The 20,375-nt window shown below is 38.0% G+C and overlaps 1 protein-coding gene across 2 annotated transcripts in view; it reads right to left on the reverse strand.

Annotated features, from left to right (window-relative positions):
* The window catches only part of SVEP1 (sushi, von Willebrand factor type A, EGF and pentraxin domain containing 1), a 227,046-nt gene that overhangs the window by 109,963 nt on the left and 96,708 nt on the right, over positions 1-20,375 (reverse strand). For both annotated transcript variants that reach the window (XM_058445970.1, XM_032164839.2), the window contains exons 9-16: positions 19,404-19,533; positions 13,386-13,493; positions 12,160-12,291; positions 11,058-11,252; positions 9,483-9,604; positions 6,094-6,205; positions 2,052-2,216; positions 1,249-1,482 (exon numbers count right to left, since the gene is read on the reverse strand). In XM_058445970.1, the coding sequence (XP_058301953.1) occupies positions 1,249-1,482; positions 2,052-2,216; positions 6,094-6,205; positions 9,483-9,604; positions 11,058-11,252; positions 12,160-12,291; positions 13,386-13,493; positions 19,404-19,533 (1,198 nt within the window). The remainder of the gene's footprint in view (positions 1-1,248; positions 1,483-2,051; positions 2,217-6,093; positions 6,206-9,482; positions 9,605-11,057; positions 11,253-12,159; positions 12,292-13,385; positions 13,494-19,403; positions 19,534-20,375) is intronic.

Consider the following 20,375-nt stretch of genomic DNA (forward strand, 5'->3'; position numbering starts at 1 on the left):
ATTTCTTTGGGGAACAGGCTGGAATTGATCCAGATCATGGCAGTCTAGAATAGGGGTTAAAAGTTAAGGGGTTGGGAGTGGGGAGGGGGAATAGGGAGTGACTTTAATGGGCATAGAGTCTCCTTTGAGGGTGATGAAAATGTTTTGGGAATAGAGGTGATGGTTGCACACCATTGTGAATGTACTTCATGCCATTGAATTATACACTTTAAAATGGTTAATTTTATGTTATGTGAACTTCACCTCAATTAAAAAAAAAAAGCTAAGACTGGTGTTGGCTGCCTGGATGGGAATTTTTGCCACATTACTTACTATCTTATTTTATTTTGTTTTTATTTTTGAGAGAGTATCTCACTCTGTTGCCCAGGCTGGAGTGCAGTGGTGCAATCATAGCTCACTGCAGCCTTGACTTCCGGGGCTCAAGTAATCCTCCCACCTCAGCCTCCTGAGTAGCTGGGACTACAGGCATGCGCCATCATGCTTGGCTAATTTTGGGGGTATTTTTTGTAGAGAAAGGGTTTTGCCATGTTGCCCAGGCTGGTCTTGAACTCCTGGGCTCAAGTGATCCTCCCACCTTGGCCTCCCAAAGTGCTGGGATTACAGGCATGAGCTACTGAGCCTGGCCTCCACTTACTGTCTTTATTTTTTCTTTTCTTTTTTTTAAAAAAAAAAAATATATATATATATTTATTATACTTTAAGTTCTAGGGTACCTGTGCACAACGTGCAGGTTTGTTACATATGTATACATGTGCCATGTTGGTGTGCTGCACCCATTAACTTGTCATTTACATTAGGTATATCTCTTAATGCTATCCCTCCCCACTTACTGTCTTAATGGGTAAGTCTTATGGGCAAATTCTTAGCCTCTCTGGCTTCAGTTTTCTCATCTGTAAAATGTGCTTAATAATAATAGTGCTAAACAGGATTAAACATGACAGGTGCTCAGCTGGAATACAGAAGTGGTCAAAAAGTATTCATTATTATTACTGGAGCTGTTACTGAAAGCTGTGAGGTCTAAAGATCTTTAAATAAAAATCAGATTTGAGTCCCTCCCTGTACTAGATTTCTTGTTCTTACCAACAGTAGTTCTTTAGACTCTTGAGACAAAATAGTAATAGTAACAACCACACAACAAGAGCAAAATATGTTTCATTTCAACATCCCTTTATAGTTGTAAAATGGCTACACCCATCTCATTTGACCCAAGATGCACCAAATATTTTCGATCACAGGGAATAGTCTTACCACACATACGCCCTCTCAGCACTGAGCCTGGTCTGCAGAAGGGGGAAGCCTTTTTTGTTTCTAATGAATTGCTGTCGGCTATAAGTATTTCTGATGCAAGCTGAAAGGAATACATGGGGTCTTTATTGAGAGTCCTTTTCAGTTTATTTGTGATAGTTTCCAATGTCTGAAGGAGTCGTTGCTGATTTTCCCATTCAAGGGTATCATTTCTTTCATCGGGTAATGGCACACTAGCTGAGATAAAAACAAAACAAAACAAAACATAACACAAACACATGGTGTTTCAGAAAGTCATTTGTAGCTAATTTTTTTACCAAATAGAAATATTTAAAATCTTTTAGTACTAATAACTGGTCTATAGAAAAAAAATAAAAATCTTTCAGGAAAAAATAATTCAAAATAAATTTAACCACTATTCACTGAACAACTAAGTAAGTACATGGATAAGACTCAGAACTATACAATTTGTTTCAGTCCTTCTCTCAGATGCTAAATCTGTATCACCTTTTTTGGGAGTTCTTCATTATAACATAATAAATTCCTGTAAATTCTTGCATTTTAAAAGCACGCCTTAATCATGCCAAGATGAGAACGAAGTAGGGTGCTTGTTGCCGTGAGACCTACAAAAGACATCTATGATACTGACAGCAAAAGATGACAAGACTTAGTTAACTGTGCTTTCCCTAATTCTTAATTCCAGAGTCATTTCCTAATAATGATAACGAATGGAAGATTTGAGAAGCAGGTTTCCAACCAAGAATTTTCCATAATATTACTTTTTCAAATAGACAGTTTATCCTTACCTGTGATGTTAAAAATTAACTTAATTTTATAGTCAGATAATGGGGCACTTCTTTTAATCCGTGAAGACCTGGCATTGCCGATGCTTGTGGCTGTTTCTTGCACAGTGTCCAGGAAGTCATCATAAGAGTAATCCAGCCTATTAGCTGCACCCCAGCCACCTGGTCCTGGATAGTTGGGGTAGAGACACAAATGATCACACAGTTGCTTTTTCATCAGCATTTAGGTTCTAATGTTAAGCCACAGGTGAAACTACACTTGACCATTTCCTCCAGTGCCCATAATATACTGAATACAGGGTCTGGTCTACAATGTTATATATATTGTAATTTTGGTCACTTCATATTTAATACAGATTACCAATGAATAATACTAAAAAAAGAAAGAAAAGTCTCATGGAGCTACCAGGGCATTTATACCACTCTTTGAGTTAATAGTCAATTATTTTAGCTTTAGAGGTAAATAAGAGCTGGGTGCAAAATTCTAATCAATTTCTATTTCTTTGCAAGGCTTTCTCCAATCCTTTTTCTTTTTTTAAAATTGGCCTTATAAACTATTAATATACATAAATAGATCTCCTCTTGTGAAGATTGCTCAAGATGCTTTCATCATATTTTAAAGGTAAGGGTAGTTTTCAAAGGCAGCACATAAGTTAAATGATTCTATGATACAACCACACTGGAGGCAACCAGGGTACATGGAATTCTCTAGATGCCATTGATATCACTGTAATTAACTGCATGGGTTCAGACTGTGGCTTCTCGATGTAGGCTGCCGTATAATCTTAGTCAAGTTATTTTCATGTTTCTGAGCCTCAGTTTCTTCATTTATAAATTGGGATGATTCTTACCTGATAGATTTGTCTGTGGATTAAATGAGACAAAATATATAAGCTGTCAAACTCAGTATTTGACTTATTATAAAACTATATTAATATTATTCTGGCCATTCTATTGTTTTGTTATGTACTTTAGACAATAATTTATATTTATATAGGCCTCTCCACTTAAGTAAATTGTTTTGTGAACTTTTCGGCTTTATTTATGCTTTGGCTATTAAAATTAACTGGGATTAATATTGTCTTTTTACTTAAACATTTTCTCCACAAGCATTAGGTAGCTGTTATAAAAAAAAATGAGCAAAGAGAAAAGTATTAAAAATTACTGTAATTCTACCACATAGAAATAATCACCATGAATATTTTAGGCAAGCTTTTTTTCCCCACTATGAATGTATAAATATACACACAGATATACATTTATGCATATGTACATACATACATATACACACACACAAACCTGGAATAAAAACAAACAACACACTTTTAACAAAACAAGATTATACTATGTATGTATTATTTAGTAATCTTTTTCAAATTTTATGGCATTTCTATGTTAAATGGCCACATAATACTCTCTTGTATGGCACAACACAAACAACCTACAGTTTCTATTTTTAGACTTGCAGGTTATTTCAAATGTTTAGAATATCCTTGCACATACAGTATTTAATCAAATCTAAGATACCATCGCTTAGAAGATACATCCCAAATTCAGGTCTAAAGGAAAAATACACATCTCAAAATTTATGAAATGTGGTACATATTTGCACAATGGCATGATTTTTACCTTGAGAAATATTCTTAGAAATGAAATTTCTGGGTCTAAGTGCATGGGCATTTAAAATCCTTTAGATACATACTGTCAAATGCCCTCTTAATTTCTCTTTTCTATACAATGTATGAATATGACTTTTTCCCCTACACTCTTGCCAACTGTGGGTGTTATAATTCTTGTTTGTTAATCTGACAGGTCAAAAATTGCATTTCACTTTATTTTATTTTTTGAGATGGAGTTTTGCTCTTTTTGCCCAGGCTAGAGTACAATGGCATGATCTCGGCTCACTGCAACTTCCACCTCCCGGGTTCAAGTGATTCTCCTGCCTCAGCCTCCCGAGTAGCTGGGATTACAAGCACGTGCCACCATGCTCAGCTAATTTTGTATTTTTAGTATAGATGGGGTTTCACCATGTTGGCCAAGTCAGTCTCTAACTCCTGATCTCAGGTGATCTGCCCACCTCAGCCTCCCAATGTGCTGGGATTACAGGCGTGAGCCACCTTGCCTGGCCTAGTGTTAATTTTTAATTACATGATTATTATGAAGTCAAATCGATTTTATTATATTTATTGGTTGTTTATTTTTCATACATTATGACCTGCCATGGCATGGTTATAAATGTTATGCCGATCTTGTGACTTTCTACTGGGAATACATTTGGGGAGCAATGCTTATTTTTTAGGATCACAGGATCACGTGTGCCACCTGCCCATGCTTTTTTCTCAAGAACTGCCATTTGGCCATTTGGACCCTTATTAGATGATAAATATCGCTCATCTCGTAGACTTGTGATGACAACTGACTCTCTTTAGGTGTAACCTTGTGCCCCCAAAACCTACCCCAACAATCTGGGAGGGGAAACCTGGATCGTGTTTAACAGAAGAGGGTTGATTATTCTAGATATGTTACTTACAATACCACCTTACTTTTTCCTATCTAAAACCTTAATTTCCAAAATGTTCACTGAAGTGCTGTACATAATAGTAAACAACTGAAAATAACCCAAAATCTACCAATAGGTAACTATTTCTATAAATTATGGTAAACTGATCGATGGGATAACATGTGGCTATTCAAACTGTATTGAAGTAGGATATTTAGTGAATAAAAATGTCCTCAATACAATGTTAATTAAGAATTTGTGTTCAAAATAGCATCAGTATATACACAATAAACAGTTTTATATATATAGTAATATGTATATATCATAGATAGTATGGTATATATACAGTATATATAGTATGGTGTATATATATGTGTATCTACATACATATATAGTTATAAACATATACATGTATTCACAGGCTTATTTCTGGGGTTGTGGATTATCTTAATTTCATCTTTTGTTTTTAAGCATTTTAAAAATGGTATAATAAACATATGCATAAATGATATTTAAAAAATTTAAAAATCGAAAGCAACAGTCAACATCACCCAATGCTAAATCATCAAAAATATTATAAACATGATTAATATTCGAAATGGAAAAGATGCCTGCTGTAATGCGAATTAATACTTACCATCTCATAACCTTCTAAGCACATGACTTGTACTTACTCATTTAATGCTTAAAATGGTCACATGAGGTGAGTACTCTTATATACCCATTTTATAGGTGAGGAAACCGAGGCACAGAGTATGTTGATAGCTTGCTCAAAATCACACAGCTAGTAGGTAGTGAGGCTAGGATTTAGACGTAAGTAGTTGGTTGTAGAGTCCACATGTTTAGCCACTACACTACTTTGATAACACTATTATTATTATTATCTTTTTTTTTTGATACCAAGTCTCACGTTGTTGCCCAGGCTGCAGTGCAGTGGCATAATCACGGCTCACTGCAGCCTCGAACTCCTGGGCTCAAGGGATCTTCCCACCTCATCCCCCTAAGTAGCTGGGAGTACAGGTGTGTACCACCATGCCTGGCAAAAAATAATCTTAATAAAAATGTTCAGAGTATACATAGAGAAAACATCAAAATTCCACTTAAAGATATGTGAGACTTGAATAAATGGAATCTTAACATATTTTTGGCGAGGAATCTGAATATTTTACATGTGTAATTGTTTTATGTTAATGACTTCATTGTAACTTACATTGAATGCCATATAAAAGTTGCTGTTAGGACTTTATTACTATTCTCTTTTAGGATACATCAACATTTGAATTTTACCAGCATATGTGACTTAGTTTTCTTAGTTTTTGTCATTTTTAAGAATCCTGGCAAATAATTTTAAATAATTTATTTGTTACCAAAATTTGATATATCCTTAACGATCATTCAGCACATTATCAAACTATTTAGCCATCCTAAAATACTTGATGAATAAATTAATAGAAGTTAACGTTCCTAGTTTGCCTCACTTTTCTGGAATTATTCTCATTTTGCAGATTAGTCTTGCCAACTACCGATGCCACAGAATTTAATTACCAATTGCAAAGCCATTTTCATAGTCATAATTATATTCTAGGCAATATTTTTTGGTCAGGTTCTCCTCCAGTCTGCAGTCAATGTCCTCTGCATCACTACAAAATGATGGGACCTGCAAGTAAAAAATGAAGAGGATGAAGTGTAAATCACTTTTCTGCATGCCTTGGATAAACACTTTGCTCTCCTGGCCTTCATGTCTCCATCAGCAGGAGGGAAGGGAGGGCCCCAGAGCTCTGCACATTCCTCAAAGGGATTCTGGCCCTCCTCCCCTGCAGCCTCTAACTGTCTGTTGGTCACCAGGATTAGTTTCACACCTTTTATCTCTGTTTATGTCACTCACCATGAGAAGCCCAGGGCTCCCGGGATATCTCCTGTCTCTAAACTTTCATCCTATATGGCTCTGTGGAACCTTTCTCTGACCCCATCTTCCACTCGTCTTCCCCAATCCCCCAAGCCTTCCTCTATGCCCTCTGAAGCTCAGTCAGTAATCAGCAAATCTGTTATTTTCTACCTCCTCTCTTTATGTTCTCTTCACCTTTGCCCTAAAACCTTTCCAATTTTCTGGAACATTTCCCAGAAAATATTCTAGAAATACTAGAAATTCCAGAATCCTGGAATTGGGGACAGGCCCGAAGGTGGAGGAAGATCCTTCTCACTCTTTATTGCTGTTTCCAGATCACCCTCCCTCACATCCCCTTAAAGGCTCACAGTTCTGAAGCTCATGCCATCAACTCTACCACTCACTGACCCTTCTGGTGACAGTCCCCTGCAGCATTTCCCCTCTGCATCACTCCCTCATTCCAAGAACATTTGGTAACTGTCCCTGTTATAGCTCTTGGTGATTTCTATAGCCACCTAGCAAATCCTTCCACCTACTTGGATTCTCAGTTCCTTTCTCTCTTCTCTCTTGTATTCCAGCCTTACTCTGTCACTCACTCATGTAGTCATACACCCAGACCTTGTCATTGTCAGAAACTGCACCTTCTTCTTTTCTCAGGAATCCAACAGTTCCTTGACTTCATCAGAATGTAGAATCCATCGACCCTAGTGCCTCTCCTTTAGCTCCTCATGTCTTCATGTCCTTGTTTACCCATCTAAGATTCTATGGTCCATCACCATGGAATGTCTCCTCCCTTGCATGCCTCCTCCTCAATTTGTTTGCCTGGACAACACTTACCCTTGGTTAAATTAATCATTCTGCTTTCCCACACCTGTACTACATGGTCAACTAAGGCTTGAGAAAAAGTGTAACCCTGCTGGCTGCCAATCGTACTACATTTCTTTAGCATACTTATTCATCCTTTCTTAGAAAATTATCTTACACCACCTTCTCTCTTTTTAAGCCTCCAACAACTCCTCCCCATTCTTACTCTCAGATGATCATCTTTTTATTCTGATCAAAATTGAACTCAGAAAAGAGCCTTTGTTCACACACTTCCATCCCCATGAGTACCCAGTACCTGGACCTATGCCCTTGTATGCTCTGCCTCCTTGACTCTTCTCTTTATCCCACAGTCTACTTCCAATGTATCAGCAAGTCCTACTGAATCTACTTTCAGAAGACATAAAATAATCCATTCACTTCTCACCACCTCCAGTGCCACCCAAGCCACCATCATCTCTTGCTTTCATTACATATGTGGTTTTCTAACTCTCTTCTTTTACCCTCTGCTTCTCCTAGAGCCCAAAGTCATCAGTAAGTTTTTCCCTCAAATGGCTTTCCGTCTCAATTAAAGTAAAAGGCAAAGATTTACAGTGACTTTCAAGGCTCTCCACAGTCTGATTTCTCTTCTTACCCCCATCTCCTCTTCCACATGTGATCTCTTTGACCATCTATCACTCAGCCCATCATCCTCTCTACCTTTGCCACTCTGACGTCTTTACAGTGGTTCGAACTCCGAAACACACTCCCGCCTCGGGGCCTTTGCACTTGCTGCTCCCTCTGCCTGGAACGCTCTTCCCCTAGACATGCTCATGGCTCACTGCCTCACTCTTTCAGGTCTCTTCTCAAACAGGAACCTAGTGAGGCTTTCCTATCTTCTGCTTTATTTCATTCCATAGCATACACCATTTGACATGCTACGTATTTTCCTTGTAATTTGTTTATTGTTGGTCTATTCATTAACATGTAAATTCTATAAGCACAGGGAGTTTTGCCTGTTTATTCAGATCTAAATCCCTAGTGTCTAGAATAGGACATACTTACTAAATATTTATTAAATGAATAAATGAGCATTTAATAGCACATTCTAATCCCTTATAGCATCTTTAGCCTGCTACAATTTAGTGTCTGATAGACACTGAGTCTAACACACACAAAAATATTTAATATTTTAAAGATTTCTTCACCATTTCGGGGTGGAGTATAATTAGTATGAATGTATTGCTGCCTTTCAAGTATAGGTCCATAGTAATGGGTATAATATTTTCTCAGTTTGCTAGCAACAGTGACATTATTTCTCTTTTTGGAATTTGGTTTTATTGAATAGATTTAAATATAACATTTTTAACAAGTGTTTTTGAATGGACATTCATTAATATATTAGGTGTACTTATAATGTGCTTGGCATACAGTAAGCAGCACAATAAAATGTTAGCAAATAAATAAATATGTATCTAGCATGGTTCCTGCCTTGAAGATGTTCAATATAGTTACATATATTGTTCTGTTTTCTTTTTTTTTTTTTTTTTGGAGATGGAGTCTTGCTCTGCTTCCCAGGCTGGAGTGCATGGCACGATCTGGCTCACTGCAACCTCCACCTCCCAGGTTCAAGTGATTCTCCTGCCTCAGCCTCCTGAGTAGCTGGGATTACGGGCACACATCACCAGGCCTGGCTAGTTTTTTTGTATTTTTAGTAGAGACGGGGTTTCACCATGTTGGCCAGGCTGGTCTCGAACTCCTGACCTTGTGATCCACTCATCTCGGCCTCCCAAAGTGCTGGGATTAAAGGCATGAGCCACCACACCTTGTCTGTTTTTTTTTTATAATTGTTGTAAAAGTCCTTTCTAAACAAAAATGCATCTTTTAAATCTTTTAAATGTACAATTATCTTTTAAGTGTCCAATTATCTTATCATAAACAAAATACTGCCTACAATGTTAGGCAATTTTTGTCAGACTTTAAATAATAAAGGCATTCTCAAACCCTCCAGACCTTAAGCTTCTCTGACTTCCTACGGATGTTTTTAAAGATTCAAAAACGTTTTAATGCATATTTACTTCTAAGTCATTCTAGAAGTTCAAAGTCTATGAATAATTTTAAATATTAGGTACATGTCTGGATCACAAAGAAGAGGGAAATAGGATGAGAAATTGCAGTTGTAAATGACTCAGAAAGGCTATGAAGGCCTTACAAAAGGACGCACAATAAATGACTACTATTGATGTACCATTTTTCCCAGGGTCGTCTCAAAGGCTTCAGAAAACTTCTTCATCAGATCTGTGTCATCACAACGAGCTGCTTTGTAGAACATCTCAAAGGACTTGAACCCGTGGTTTGCAAAACGTTTTTCTAGAAAATGTTGGACAAAACAGCTTCAGTTGGTTAGTGTTTTTAAAACAAAGATTTGACTTTCTATGAATTAAAACTTAATGTTTTAATTCTAACATAATTTGTGGGATTGTTATAAAAACAAGAGATGACAGTTAAGGAGAGTTTCTAGGCATTAACTGATCATAATAAACCATGCACCAAGCAGCACTGGACTCAGTTATCCAGTGAAGAGTTTGCTTTTGATATACTATTCTTTATCTTCCATTCATACAAAAAAGTGAGTAGTTAAGGGAAGAAGATATATAAAAATTGTTTTCATTATATTCCTAGGAATTTTTGAAAAATCCTCGCTGGCTCAAAGTTGTTATATCTTATATAGCAAACATATTATAATTTAAAAAAAATAGGCATTGAAACTTTTCTAAATATTATTTTTGTGCAATCATATTCCTTGAAAGTGTAATTGTCATAAAGACAAATTTCTCCCTGGATCAAAAGCTTGCATGGTAGACTTTGCAAAATGCCCCTGAAGAATTCAGCAACAGTCTCCTACTAGCATCACACCATCTCAATCTGTGAAAGAGGTGAATGGTGTTGTTTCTATTTACTACTGCAGTTTGGGGGGAAAATAGCTCTGTTAAGTGGGTTTCATATTTTTTTCCAAGACACTGGTATTTAAATTCCATCTATGGTAGTGGATCAAAGATTCACTTCAGAGAATATTTATTTACACTAAATGAATACATTAGGCTATTTTTATAACAATGTATATTTAAGATTATAGAATAGTTTAAAATCTAAATCAAACATTTTATTCCATCATGTATGTTAGATTTTATTTTAAAGTAGCTCTTCTGCAGACTATGAGAGTTTTTTCTCTATTTTTTTGTGCAACAGGGTCTCATTCTGTCACCCAAGCTGAAGTACAGTGACGTGATCAAAGTTCCCTGCAGTCTGGAACTCCAGGGCTCAAGCGATTTTCCCACCTTTGCCTCCTGAATAGCTGGGACCACAGGAGCACACCACCAGGCCCAACTAATTTTTTTTTTTTAATTTTTTTGTAGAGATGGTAGGCTGGTCTCGAACTCTCAGGCTCAAGTGATCCACCCGCCTCAGCCTTCCAAAGTGCTGGGATTACAGGTATACGTCACCATGCCTGGCCACTGTGAGACTTGAAATTCATGTTTACAGGTTCAGAATTACACATTGTCAAGTCTCCAGATATTTCTGATAAATAACGAGAGGGCTCAGATGGTTCTGCCTTAAACTGAATGTTGTCCTACAGCAATACGATCTATAAAAAGACTCTAGTGGCTAATATTTTAAATCCAGGAAAGAGTACTTCTCTTATTCACAAGCACTTCAGATTCATGGCACCATTTTCCACTAATTCCTATCATCAGGCATTTTCCTCTTTAACACTTAGAAAGGTACACACATTAAAGAAGTCTAGAATAAAATTAAAACTTACTGGCACAGTCTGGCCATTCAGTGGTATATGTTGGTTTCCAGATGCCATCTTCATAAGCACAATAATACTTGTCAGTAGACCCTTCTGTGAAATCATAGCCCTCCAAGCAAGTTAATGTACAGTTGACTCCAGTATTATCTGGAGAGCATATAAAATCCCCATTTATAGGTGTGAATGGAATTTCACAGGGAGAACCTGCATAAAAAAAAAGTTGTATTATTCGTATATAGTGGTACAAGAAGTATAAATTAAATTCCAGGAGCTTAAGTGGAATTTTGGAAAGGACTCCTCCTGTCTTTTACTATTTCTAGAAAAGATTTTACCATATGTCTTTAGTGCAGGAGAAGGACAACACCTGCTTTTTGGTTCCTAGATTGACATACATTGAAAAGCTGTACCTACGTGTAATTAGAGGTTGTGCATATTTTTATTAAAAAGTTAAAGTACTTCTGACTTGGAGTTATTATTATTATTTTGAGACAGTCTTGCTCTGTTGCCCAGGCTCGAGTGCAGTGGTACTATCTCAACTCACTGCAGCCTCTGCCTCCCGGGTTCAAGCAATTCTTGTGCCTTGACCTTCTGAGTAGCTGGGACCACAGTCACATGCCACCATGCCTGGCTAATTTTTTTATTTTTAGTAGAAACAGGGTTTCATTACATTGGCCAGGCTGGTCTCAAACTCCTGATCTCAAGTGATCCACTCGCCTCGGCCTCCCAAAACACTGGGATTACAGGCGTGAGTCACCACGCCAACCTTATTTTTGACATTCCTTTAATAAAAACAAAAACTGGATAACATTGTGCAGCAAATGTATTTTCAGAATCTGTCTTCTCAAACATTTAAAATAGGATTATGTCAATAATACATTGTAACCTTAGAGAAAATGTTAACGAAATGTTAACTAAAGACTATTCTGGGAGAAAACATTTTTATCTATCACAAGGTCAAGGAATGACAATGGAAAACCTAAATAAAACCTGTCAGTCTTCTAACTGTAAAAATCTAATGCTCGTAGCCTATTTTCTTTCATAAAACAGAGCACTATAGCAATGACATGTATCAAATGTCAACTAGAATTCTAGGGGCTTATGAAGACAATACCTTTTATGACAATATGGATATCACATGTCCTGTTATTGCCCGAGGGGTCAGTGGCTGTATACTGTACTATAGTCTCCCCTTGAGGGAAAAGGTCTCCTTGTGTGTGACTTCTGGTAATGACCAATTCAGCCCCTGGAAAGGAAAGAAGGCACCCAATTTTTGGGTTGTATTCACATTATTTTTTTTTTGAAACAGTCTTACTCTGTTGCCCAGGCTGGAGTGCAATGGCATGATCTCGGCTCACTGCAACCTCCACCTCCCAGGCTCAAGCGATTCTCCTGCTTCAGTTTCCCAAGTAGCTGGGATTACAGGCACTTGCCACCACACCCAGCTAATTTTTGTATTTTTAGTAGAGATGGGGTTTCACCATGTTGGCCAGGCTGATCTTGAACTCCTGACCTCAGATTATCTGCCCACCTTGGCCTCCCAAAGTGCTGGGATTACAGGCGTGAGTCACCGCGCCCAGCCTGTAGTCACTTTGTTAGTCTCTTATTTAATTTGAAGTTTCGTGTCCTACTTATGCAAATCAGTTGGGCATTCCGTGTTGCTTTGCCCACTAGTAGAAAATAAAAGATTTAATTTTATGCAGTAACACAGAAATAGTAGATTCAACAACCCCATTAAATTAAGGCTTTCTTTGATAAACAACTGATTTTCTCAAAGTCCTTTGGGATGTCCTACAAAGCAACTAGGCAATAGGTAAGTCTGCTACGACATTGGGACTTAAATTAAGAAATTACTTAATGTGCATTTTTTTGTTGTTTTCTGGGTTTTACTGAAACCTTTAAATAAACTTCAGTTGTATTTGCTTAGTTTTTTTCTACTTTCTTATGACCTTTTATAATTTTATTTGTCAAGCATTTAAGAACTGAGTCTGAATATATAGATGTGCAGTAGAGATGCTGATAAAATGCATGCTTTATGCCTCTAGAACAACATAAGCTTGGAGACTAAAGAAATTCATTAGAACCCTGCTAGGTACAACACCTAGTGCAGGTTCAACAAATGCCCATGAAATACTGAATTAGGAAAACTCTCATGGATAGGTAAGATTGATAATGTTAAATTATAATTATTCTGGCATTAAAACATGTTAACTTATATAATTATTCATTCTTCCTAGACAGTTGTTATTTGCTTTTTCTCCTCTATCCCATTAGAAAGCTTTTTAAAGTAAAAAAGAATTCATTGCTACTATGCTGACGACAAAGTCCTTGTCATCTCACCTGAGTTGTCTGAGAACTGAGGCTCATCCCAGCTTGCGGCATGCACCTTCTCTGAGACCTGGATGGGAGGTGGAGATCTGCACCAGTCTATGACAGGTGGTTCTACATCTAAAGAACGTGAAATCAGACAAAGAAGTCACAACTGATATTCACAAACAATGAGGAGGTTTTCAAAACAGAACTGAAGTCGGCTTGTGCTAGCAGACAGCCTTGAGCTTGCAAGAAACAAGGCTGACCCTGTGGCTCCTTTGCTATCTTTTCCCTGATCCCCAACATCAAAGGAAAGAGCTGCTTTTGCTATACTTCCCCCATCTGTTGAAGAAAAAAATGCCACCTTTCTAAAATCACCTTGGGCACAAGTGTGTGAAAGGCAATTCCTGATGTGGTGACCATTTAAATTGTGGGTTCTGTCCACGGTTGTTGAGCTGACCCAACTGGAAGGGAAGAGAACCATTCCAGACAAGCTGAAGGAATGAAATGACCACACCTGTCCTTCCCATGATGTTCCTCATATCTGAAGGGTCAAGACAAGGGCTAATAGATGGCTAAATAGAAGGACCATGGGCCAGAGATCTGAGTCATGTTGCAGAATAAGCAAGATGTTAGTGTGGGTGGGCTATTGCTGCGAGGCTAGGAGGTTATGTCCAGAGGTGGAACATTGGAGCTAAAGATTTCTAAGGTTGACAAATTTTAGATGAAGACAAATTAAAGGGTGGGAACCTGGAAGTGAGGAAAGGAGAGAGAGGATGAAAGCCACAGTAGAAGTTAAAGCACTGGGAGTCTGTGTTGCTGAGCACTGGAATTCTGGCTGAAGCGTAGATGTGAGGTGGGGTGAGTGAGCCAGGTTTCAAAGCCATGATTGAACATGGTGGAGTTTTTAGGATGTCAGTAAAGAACAATAAAGTGGGTGTGTAATCTAGGCAATACCATTCAGGACATAGGCATGGGCAAAGATTTTATGACGAAAATATCAAAAGCAATTGCAACAAAAGCAAAAATTGACAAATGGGATCTAATTAAACTAAAGAGCTTCTGCACAGCAAAAGAAACTATTAACAGAGTGAACAGACAACCTACAGAATGGGAGAACATTTTTGCCATCTATCCATCTGATAAAGGTCTAATATCCAGAATCTACAAGGAATTTAAATTTACAAGAAAAAAAACATTAAAAAGTGGGCAAAGGACATGAACAGACACTTTTCAAAAGAAGATATTTATGCAGCCAACAAACATATGAAAAAAAGCTCAATATCACTGATCATTAGAGAAATGCAAATCAAAACCACATTGAGATAGCAACTCACGTCAGTCAGAATGGTGATCATTAAAAAGTCAAGAAACAACAGATGCTAACGAGGCTGTGAAGAAATAGGACTGCTTTTACACTGTTGGTGGGAATGTAAATTAGTTCAATGATTGTGGATGACAATGTGGTGATTCCTCAAAGACCTAGAACCAGAAATACCATTTGACCCAGCAATCCCATTCCTGGGTATATGCCCAAAGGAATATAAATCATTATATTACAAAGATATATGCACGTGTATGTTCATTGCAGCATTATTCACAATAGCAAAGACATGGAATCAACCCAAATGCCCACCAATGATAAACTGGATAAAGAAATTGTGGTACATACACACCATGGAATACTATGCAGTCATAAAGAGGAACAAGATCAGGTCTTTTGCAGGAACATGGATGGAGCTGGAAGTCATTATCCTCAGCAAACTAACACAGGAAGAAAACCAAACACCGTATGTTCTCACTTATAAGTGGGAGTTGAACAATGAGAACACATGGAAACAGGGAGGGGAACAACACACACTGTGGCCTTTCAGGGGTTCGGGGAGAAGGGGAGCATCAGGATAAACAGCTAATGCATGCAGGGCTCAATACCTAGGTGATGGGTTGATAGGTGCGGCAAACCAACACGGCACACATTTACCTATGTAACAAATTTGCACATCCTGCACTTGTATCCTGGAACTTAAAATTAAATTAAAAAGAGGGTGTATAGGAAGTAATTTTAATTAGTTATACATTTTATACATCTGAAGTGTTCTTATTACATGCCTTTGAGGTTTGAGGGAGATAGCAAAAACATTATTTTTCTAATTTTGTAGGTGAGGAATATTAGACGAGGCAAACTTAAGAAACTTGCTTGAGGTCAGTAAGCTATTAAATTGTAGCCACAAGCATTAAGACCAAGTATTCCTATCCAAGATATATGCAAATACATACTCTGAAATTGACTGAACTGCACCTGTGAGAATATATGGATTCCCATTTTAAGCTAAGTCTCACGAACATATGTTCAATTTTTGTCTTTTCCTCATGTTTGTTATTTCATTAGTGCAGACCTTAGGTTTATTACTTTACTACACTGTAAACTCTGTAGACCAGTGATGCAGTCTCTTTTGTTCATGTTTAGATCTCCACTAGATAGCACAGCATCTGGCCTATAACAGGTGCTGAAAACAAGTTGCCGAATAAAGGATAAAGCAATGCTCATAGCAGGTCAGCGTACTTTGAGAATGCTGAATCAAATCAATTCATAGCTAAATTTACAAATCCAGCAGTATTTACTATTTTGCCAAAAGAAACGACAATTGAATATTCAAAGATTTTCTGGGCATATCTGATTTTATTCAGACAGTTTCAAGTTAAATCACAGGTGCAAGAGGGCAGTAAGGCTCAGTCAATTACTGTCAAAAGAATTGGAGGTGCCAGCAGATGGACTATCTCCAAAGGAGAGGGACAGCCTACTTCAAAGCAAGTGAGACAGCACTCTGTGGCAACCAAGGAGAAGCATTCCTGGCTTGACTCTCATTTATCAGGGTGACACCAACACGCTGAAGAAAATAAGAAAAATGTAAGCTTTGGTGTATTTTCTTTCTCTCTCTGTCTCTCTGTCTCTGTCTGTCTCTCTCACTCCCTACATCCCTCTCTGCTTCTGCTTCCCTCTTCCCCTGCTTCATCTTCCTTCTCCTTCCTTGTCTTTCTCTTTCTCTCTTTCTTTTTTTTTTTTTTAAAGATGGAGTCTCTCTCTGTCGCCCAGGCTGGAGTGCAGTGGCATGATCTCGGCTTACTGCAACCTCCGTCTCCCGCGTTAAAGCAATTCTCCTGCTTCATTCTCCTGAAAGCTGAGAATACAGGCATGCGCCACCACACCCAGCTAATTTTTGTATTTTTAGTAGAGACAGAGTTTCAATATGTTGGCCAGGCTGGTCTCGAGCTCCTGACCTCAGGTGATTCATCTGCCTCGGCCTCCCAATGTGCTGGGATTACAGGTGTGAGCCACCACGCCTGGACCTTCTCTCTCTCTCTCTCTCTCTCTCTCTTTTTGAGACGGAGTTTTGCTCTTGTTGCCCAGGCTGGAGTGCAATGGTGCGATCTCAGCTCACCACAACCTCTGCCTCCTAGGTTTAAGCAATTCTCCTGCCTCAGTCTCCCGAGTAGCTGGGATTACAGGCATGTGCCACCACACCTGGCTAATTTTGTATTTTTAGTAGAGATGGGGTTTCTCCACATTGGTCAGGCTGGTCTGGAACTCTCCATCTCAGGTGATCCACCTGCCTCGGCCTCCCAAAGTGCTGGTATTACAGGGTGAGCCACCATGCCTGGCCATCTCTCTTTTATAATTTGGGAATTCAGTTAAAGTCTAGTAGTCACTCGAGTACACATTTCACATTTCACTACGCTGACTCTTCATTATGAAAAATTAAAACTTGGCAAACTCTTGAACCACATTTCCAAGTCTAAAATGACTGTGTCAGATTTTTGAGAATCCAAAATATTTTTCATGCAAATGGCAAAGCTCATGTTTAAAACAACAGTGAAAAAGGAATTTTTAAAAACGAAGCATCGTGAAATAGTCTGATTTTTACTGGATTTCTTTCATCTACTTTTACCAAAACCTGTAATGTATAGGGTAAGGAACCAGTTTAATATATGTTAGTTATTTCAATAAGTTATGTAACATTTTTAAAACAAAATGAATTTAACATAGTGAATTTTAAAATAAACATAAGAAAAATAGACCTGAGATAAATGTTGCAAAATGTCAGTATGTTGTCATCTAGCTTTCATACAGAGCTTAAAGTATGGCAGGCACTAGATCAAGTGGTTTATATATTATCACAAATTAAAAATCTCACAATGAGGTAATATATTCATTACTTTTATTTTTGGATAAAGAAATTGAGGTACAGAGCAGCAACTGGTCCCCTTGACTTTAAGTGGTAGAGATGAACCTGAACCCAAGCAGCTCGGGTTCACAGCCCATGCTCTTGTCCACTACAGATTGCTATGTAGCCAACCTCTCCATGTATTTTGTTTTGGTAATGAGCAGAAGACCAGTTGAGAGATGATACAGTAAACCAGGCTCAAAAGATTTCAAAGGACTGATTTGCAGTGGTGGTTCTGAGGATGGAGAGAATGGTACAAACTTCAGAGATATCAAGTAGGTGAAACCAACAGCACCTGATACCTTCTTGGATACTGGTGAGAGGGCAAGGAGTCAAGCATGATTCCAATGTTTTCTCTTGGTACCTAGGTGGTTGGTTGTGTCCTTTTCTGAGCTGGGAAATAATTTAGATTTGGGTGAATTTGAAATGCCTGTGAGACATTAACATGGGGAAAGTCCGGGAGGCTTTCAGAGTCCAGTTTGGATTCCAGAAAAGAGATTCGAACAGGAAATAGGAATATGGGAGTTGTCAGTTAACAAAATCACTCAGGAAAACTACAGAAAGAGAAAGAGAAGGCCAGGGCTGAAACTCTAGAGATGATCAACATTTGAGAATTAGCCTGAGGAATAGAAGCCTACAAAAGAGATAAAGAAGGTTAGGTAAAACTAACGGAGGAAAAAAAAAGACGGGAAAGACTAACATCAAAGAAGCTAAGGGAAGGAAAAAGTTTTGGTAAGAAGTGTGTGGTTAATAATGTAAAATCTAACTGGATGTGGTGGCTCACACCTATAATCCCAGCATTTTGGGAGGCCAAGGTGAGAGGATCACTTGAGGCCAGGTGTTTGAGACCAGTCTGGGAACACAGTGAGACCTCATCTCTACAAAAAAAAAAAAAAAGAAATTAGCTGGGTGTGGTGGCACATGCCTGTAGTCCTAGCTATTTGGAAGGCTAAGGCAGGAGGATTGCTTGAACCTAGGAATTTGAGGCTGCAGTGAGCTATGATTGTGGTACAGCATTCACTCCAGTCTGGAGGACAGAGTGAGACCCCGTCTCTGAAAAAAATTAAATAAATGTAAAATATGAGGAAAGATTATGTAAAATTAGGACCAGAAAGTGTGCAGAGTAACACCAGAGATCATTGGTGACTTTGATGACAGTAGTTTATATGAGTGAAGGGGATAGAAGCCAGATTTGGATGACTCAGAATAAATGGCAATTAAGTAGAAAGACATGGCAAGCATTGGGAACTTTCATGTGGGCTCATATGGGAAGAATCAAAGAGAAGTGGTGATAGTTAAAGGGTATGTAGGTTTCAAACAGGGAGTGCTGTGAACAAGTTTCAATGCCAGTTGGAAGAATCAGTGACAAGGGAGTTGTTGATCATAAAGGAGAAGTGGTCTCTGGGGTTCTGGATTGCTTTCACAAACCGGCCCAAATGATTCAATGAAGACTTACTGTATTAGTCTGTTCTCATGCTGCTAATAAAGACATACCCAAGACTGAGTAATTTATAAAGGAAAGAGGTTTAATGGACTCACAGTTCCACATGGCTGGGGAGGCCTCACAATCATGGCAGAACGCAAAGAAGGAGCAAAGCCACGTCTTACATGGTGGCAGGCAAGAGAGCACATGCAGGGGAACTCCCCCTTATAAAACCATCAGATCTTGTGAGACTTATTCACTATCATGAGGACAGCATGGGAAAGACCCACCTCTATGATTCAATTACCTCCCACTGGGTCCTTCCCATGACACATGGGAATTGTGGGAGCCACAATTCAAGATGACATTTGGATGGGGAAACAACCAAACTATATCACTTACCAATAACCTTGATATGGAAAATGCAGCTGGCCTGGTTGCCGGATAGGTCAGTTGCCGTGTATACGATAGCAACATCTCCAATTGGGAAAAGGTAAGGTGGGGTGAAAGCTGGATGAACGTGGATTGACACCTTTTGGAGATACACAAATATTTTGAAAGTTAATGTCAAAAGTGCGTTTATTCTTTTCTGATTTATATATTATTAGTAATGTTAACAATGATACAATATTTCACATAGAGGAAAGGAAAAAGGCACAGCTTTCCAGCATATTTCATTCCAGATTATTCTATTTACATGATTTATAGAATTGGCACACATATGAAATGTTACTCCTTGTTTTTTAAACGTAATACTTTAAAACATCTTTTATGCTCTTATGTAGTCTTTAAAACTTAAGATGACTCTTAAATGTTTCCATAATGTTCTGTAGAATAAATATAATGTAAGAAAAACCTGTTGAAGGACATTAGTTTGACCCAAACATTTCCATTGTAAACAGTTTTGAACAGATAATTTAAACATATTTTTTCTTCTTCTTTTCTTTATTGATGCATAATAGCTATACATAGTTTCAAGGTACATGTAATAATTTCACACATTCATATAATTTATAAAGATCAAATCAGTGTACTTCAGATATCCATCACCTTAAACATTTATCTTTTCTTTATGCTGGAACCTTTAAAATTCTTCTCTTCTAGCTATTTTGGAACATACGATCGATTATTGCAAACTATGGTCACTCTACTGATCTACGTAAGACAAGGTCTTATGACTTCTATGAAGACATATATTCCTACCCATTAATTCTCTTCTCTTACCTCTCCCTCCCCCACCTTTCATGGCCTCTGATAACAACCAGTCTACTCTCTATCTTAATGAGATCCACTTTTTTTTTTTTAGCTCTCACCTGAGATATTTGTCTTTCTGTGCTTGGCTTATTTTGCTTATTTATTATTCCCTTGTAATAG

This window comes from Hylobates moloch, unplaced genomic scaffold, assembly GCF_009828535.3.
Source record: "Hylobates moloch isolate HMO894 unplaced genomic scaffold, HMol_V3 SCAFFOLD_10, whole genome shotgun sequence".
NCBI lineage: Eukaryota > Metazoa > Chordata > Mammalia > Primates > Hylobatidae > Hylobates > Hylobates moloch.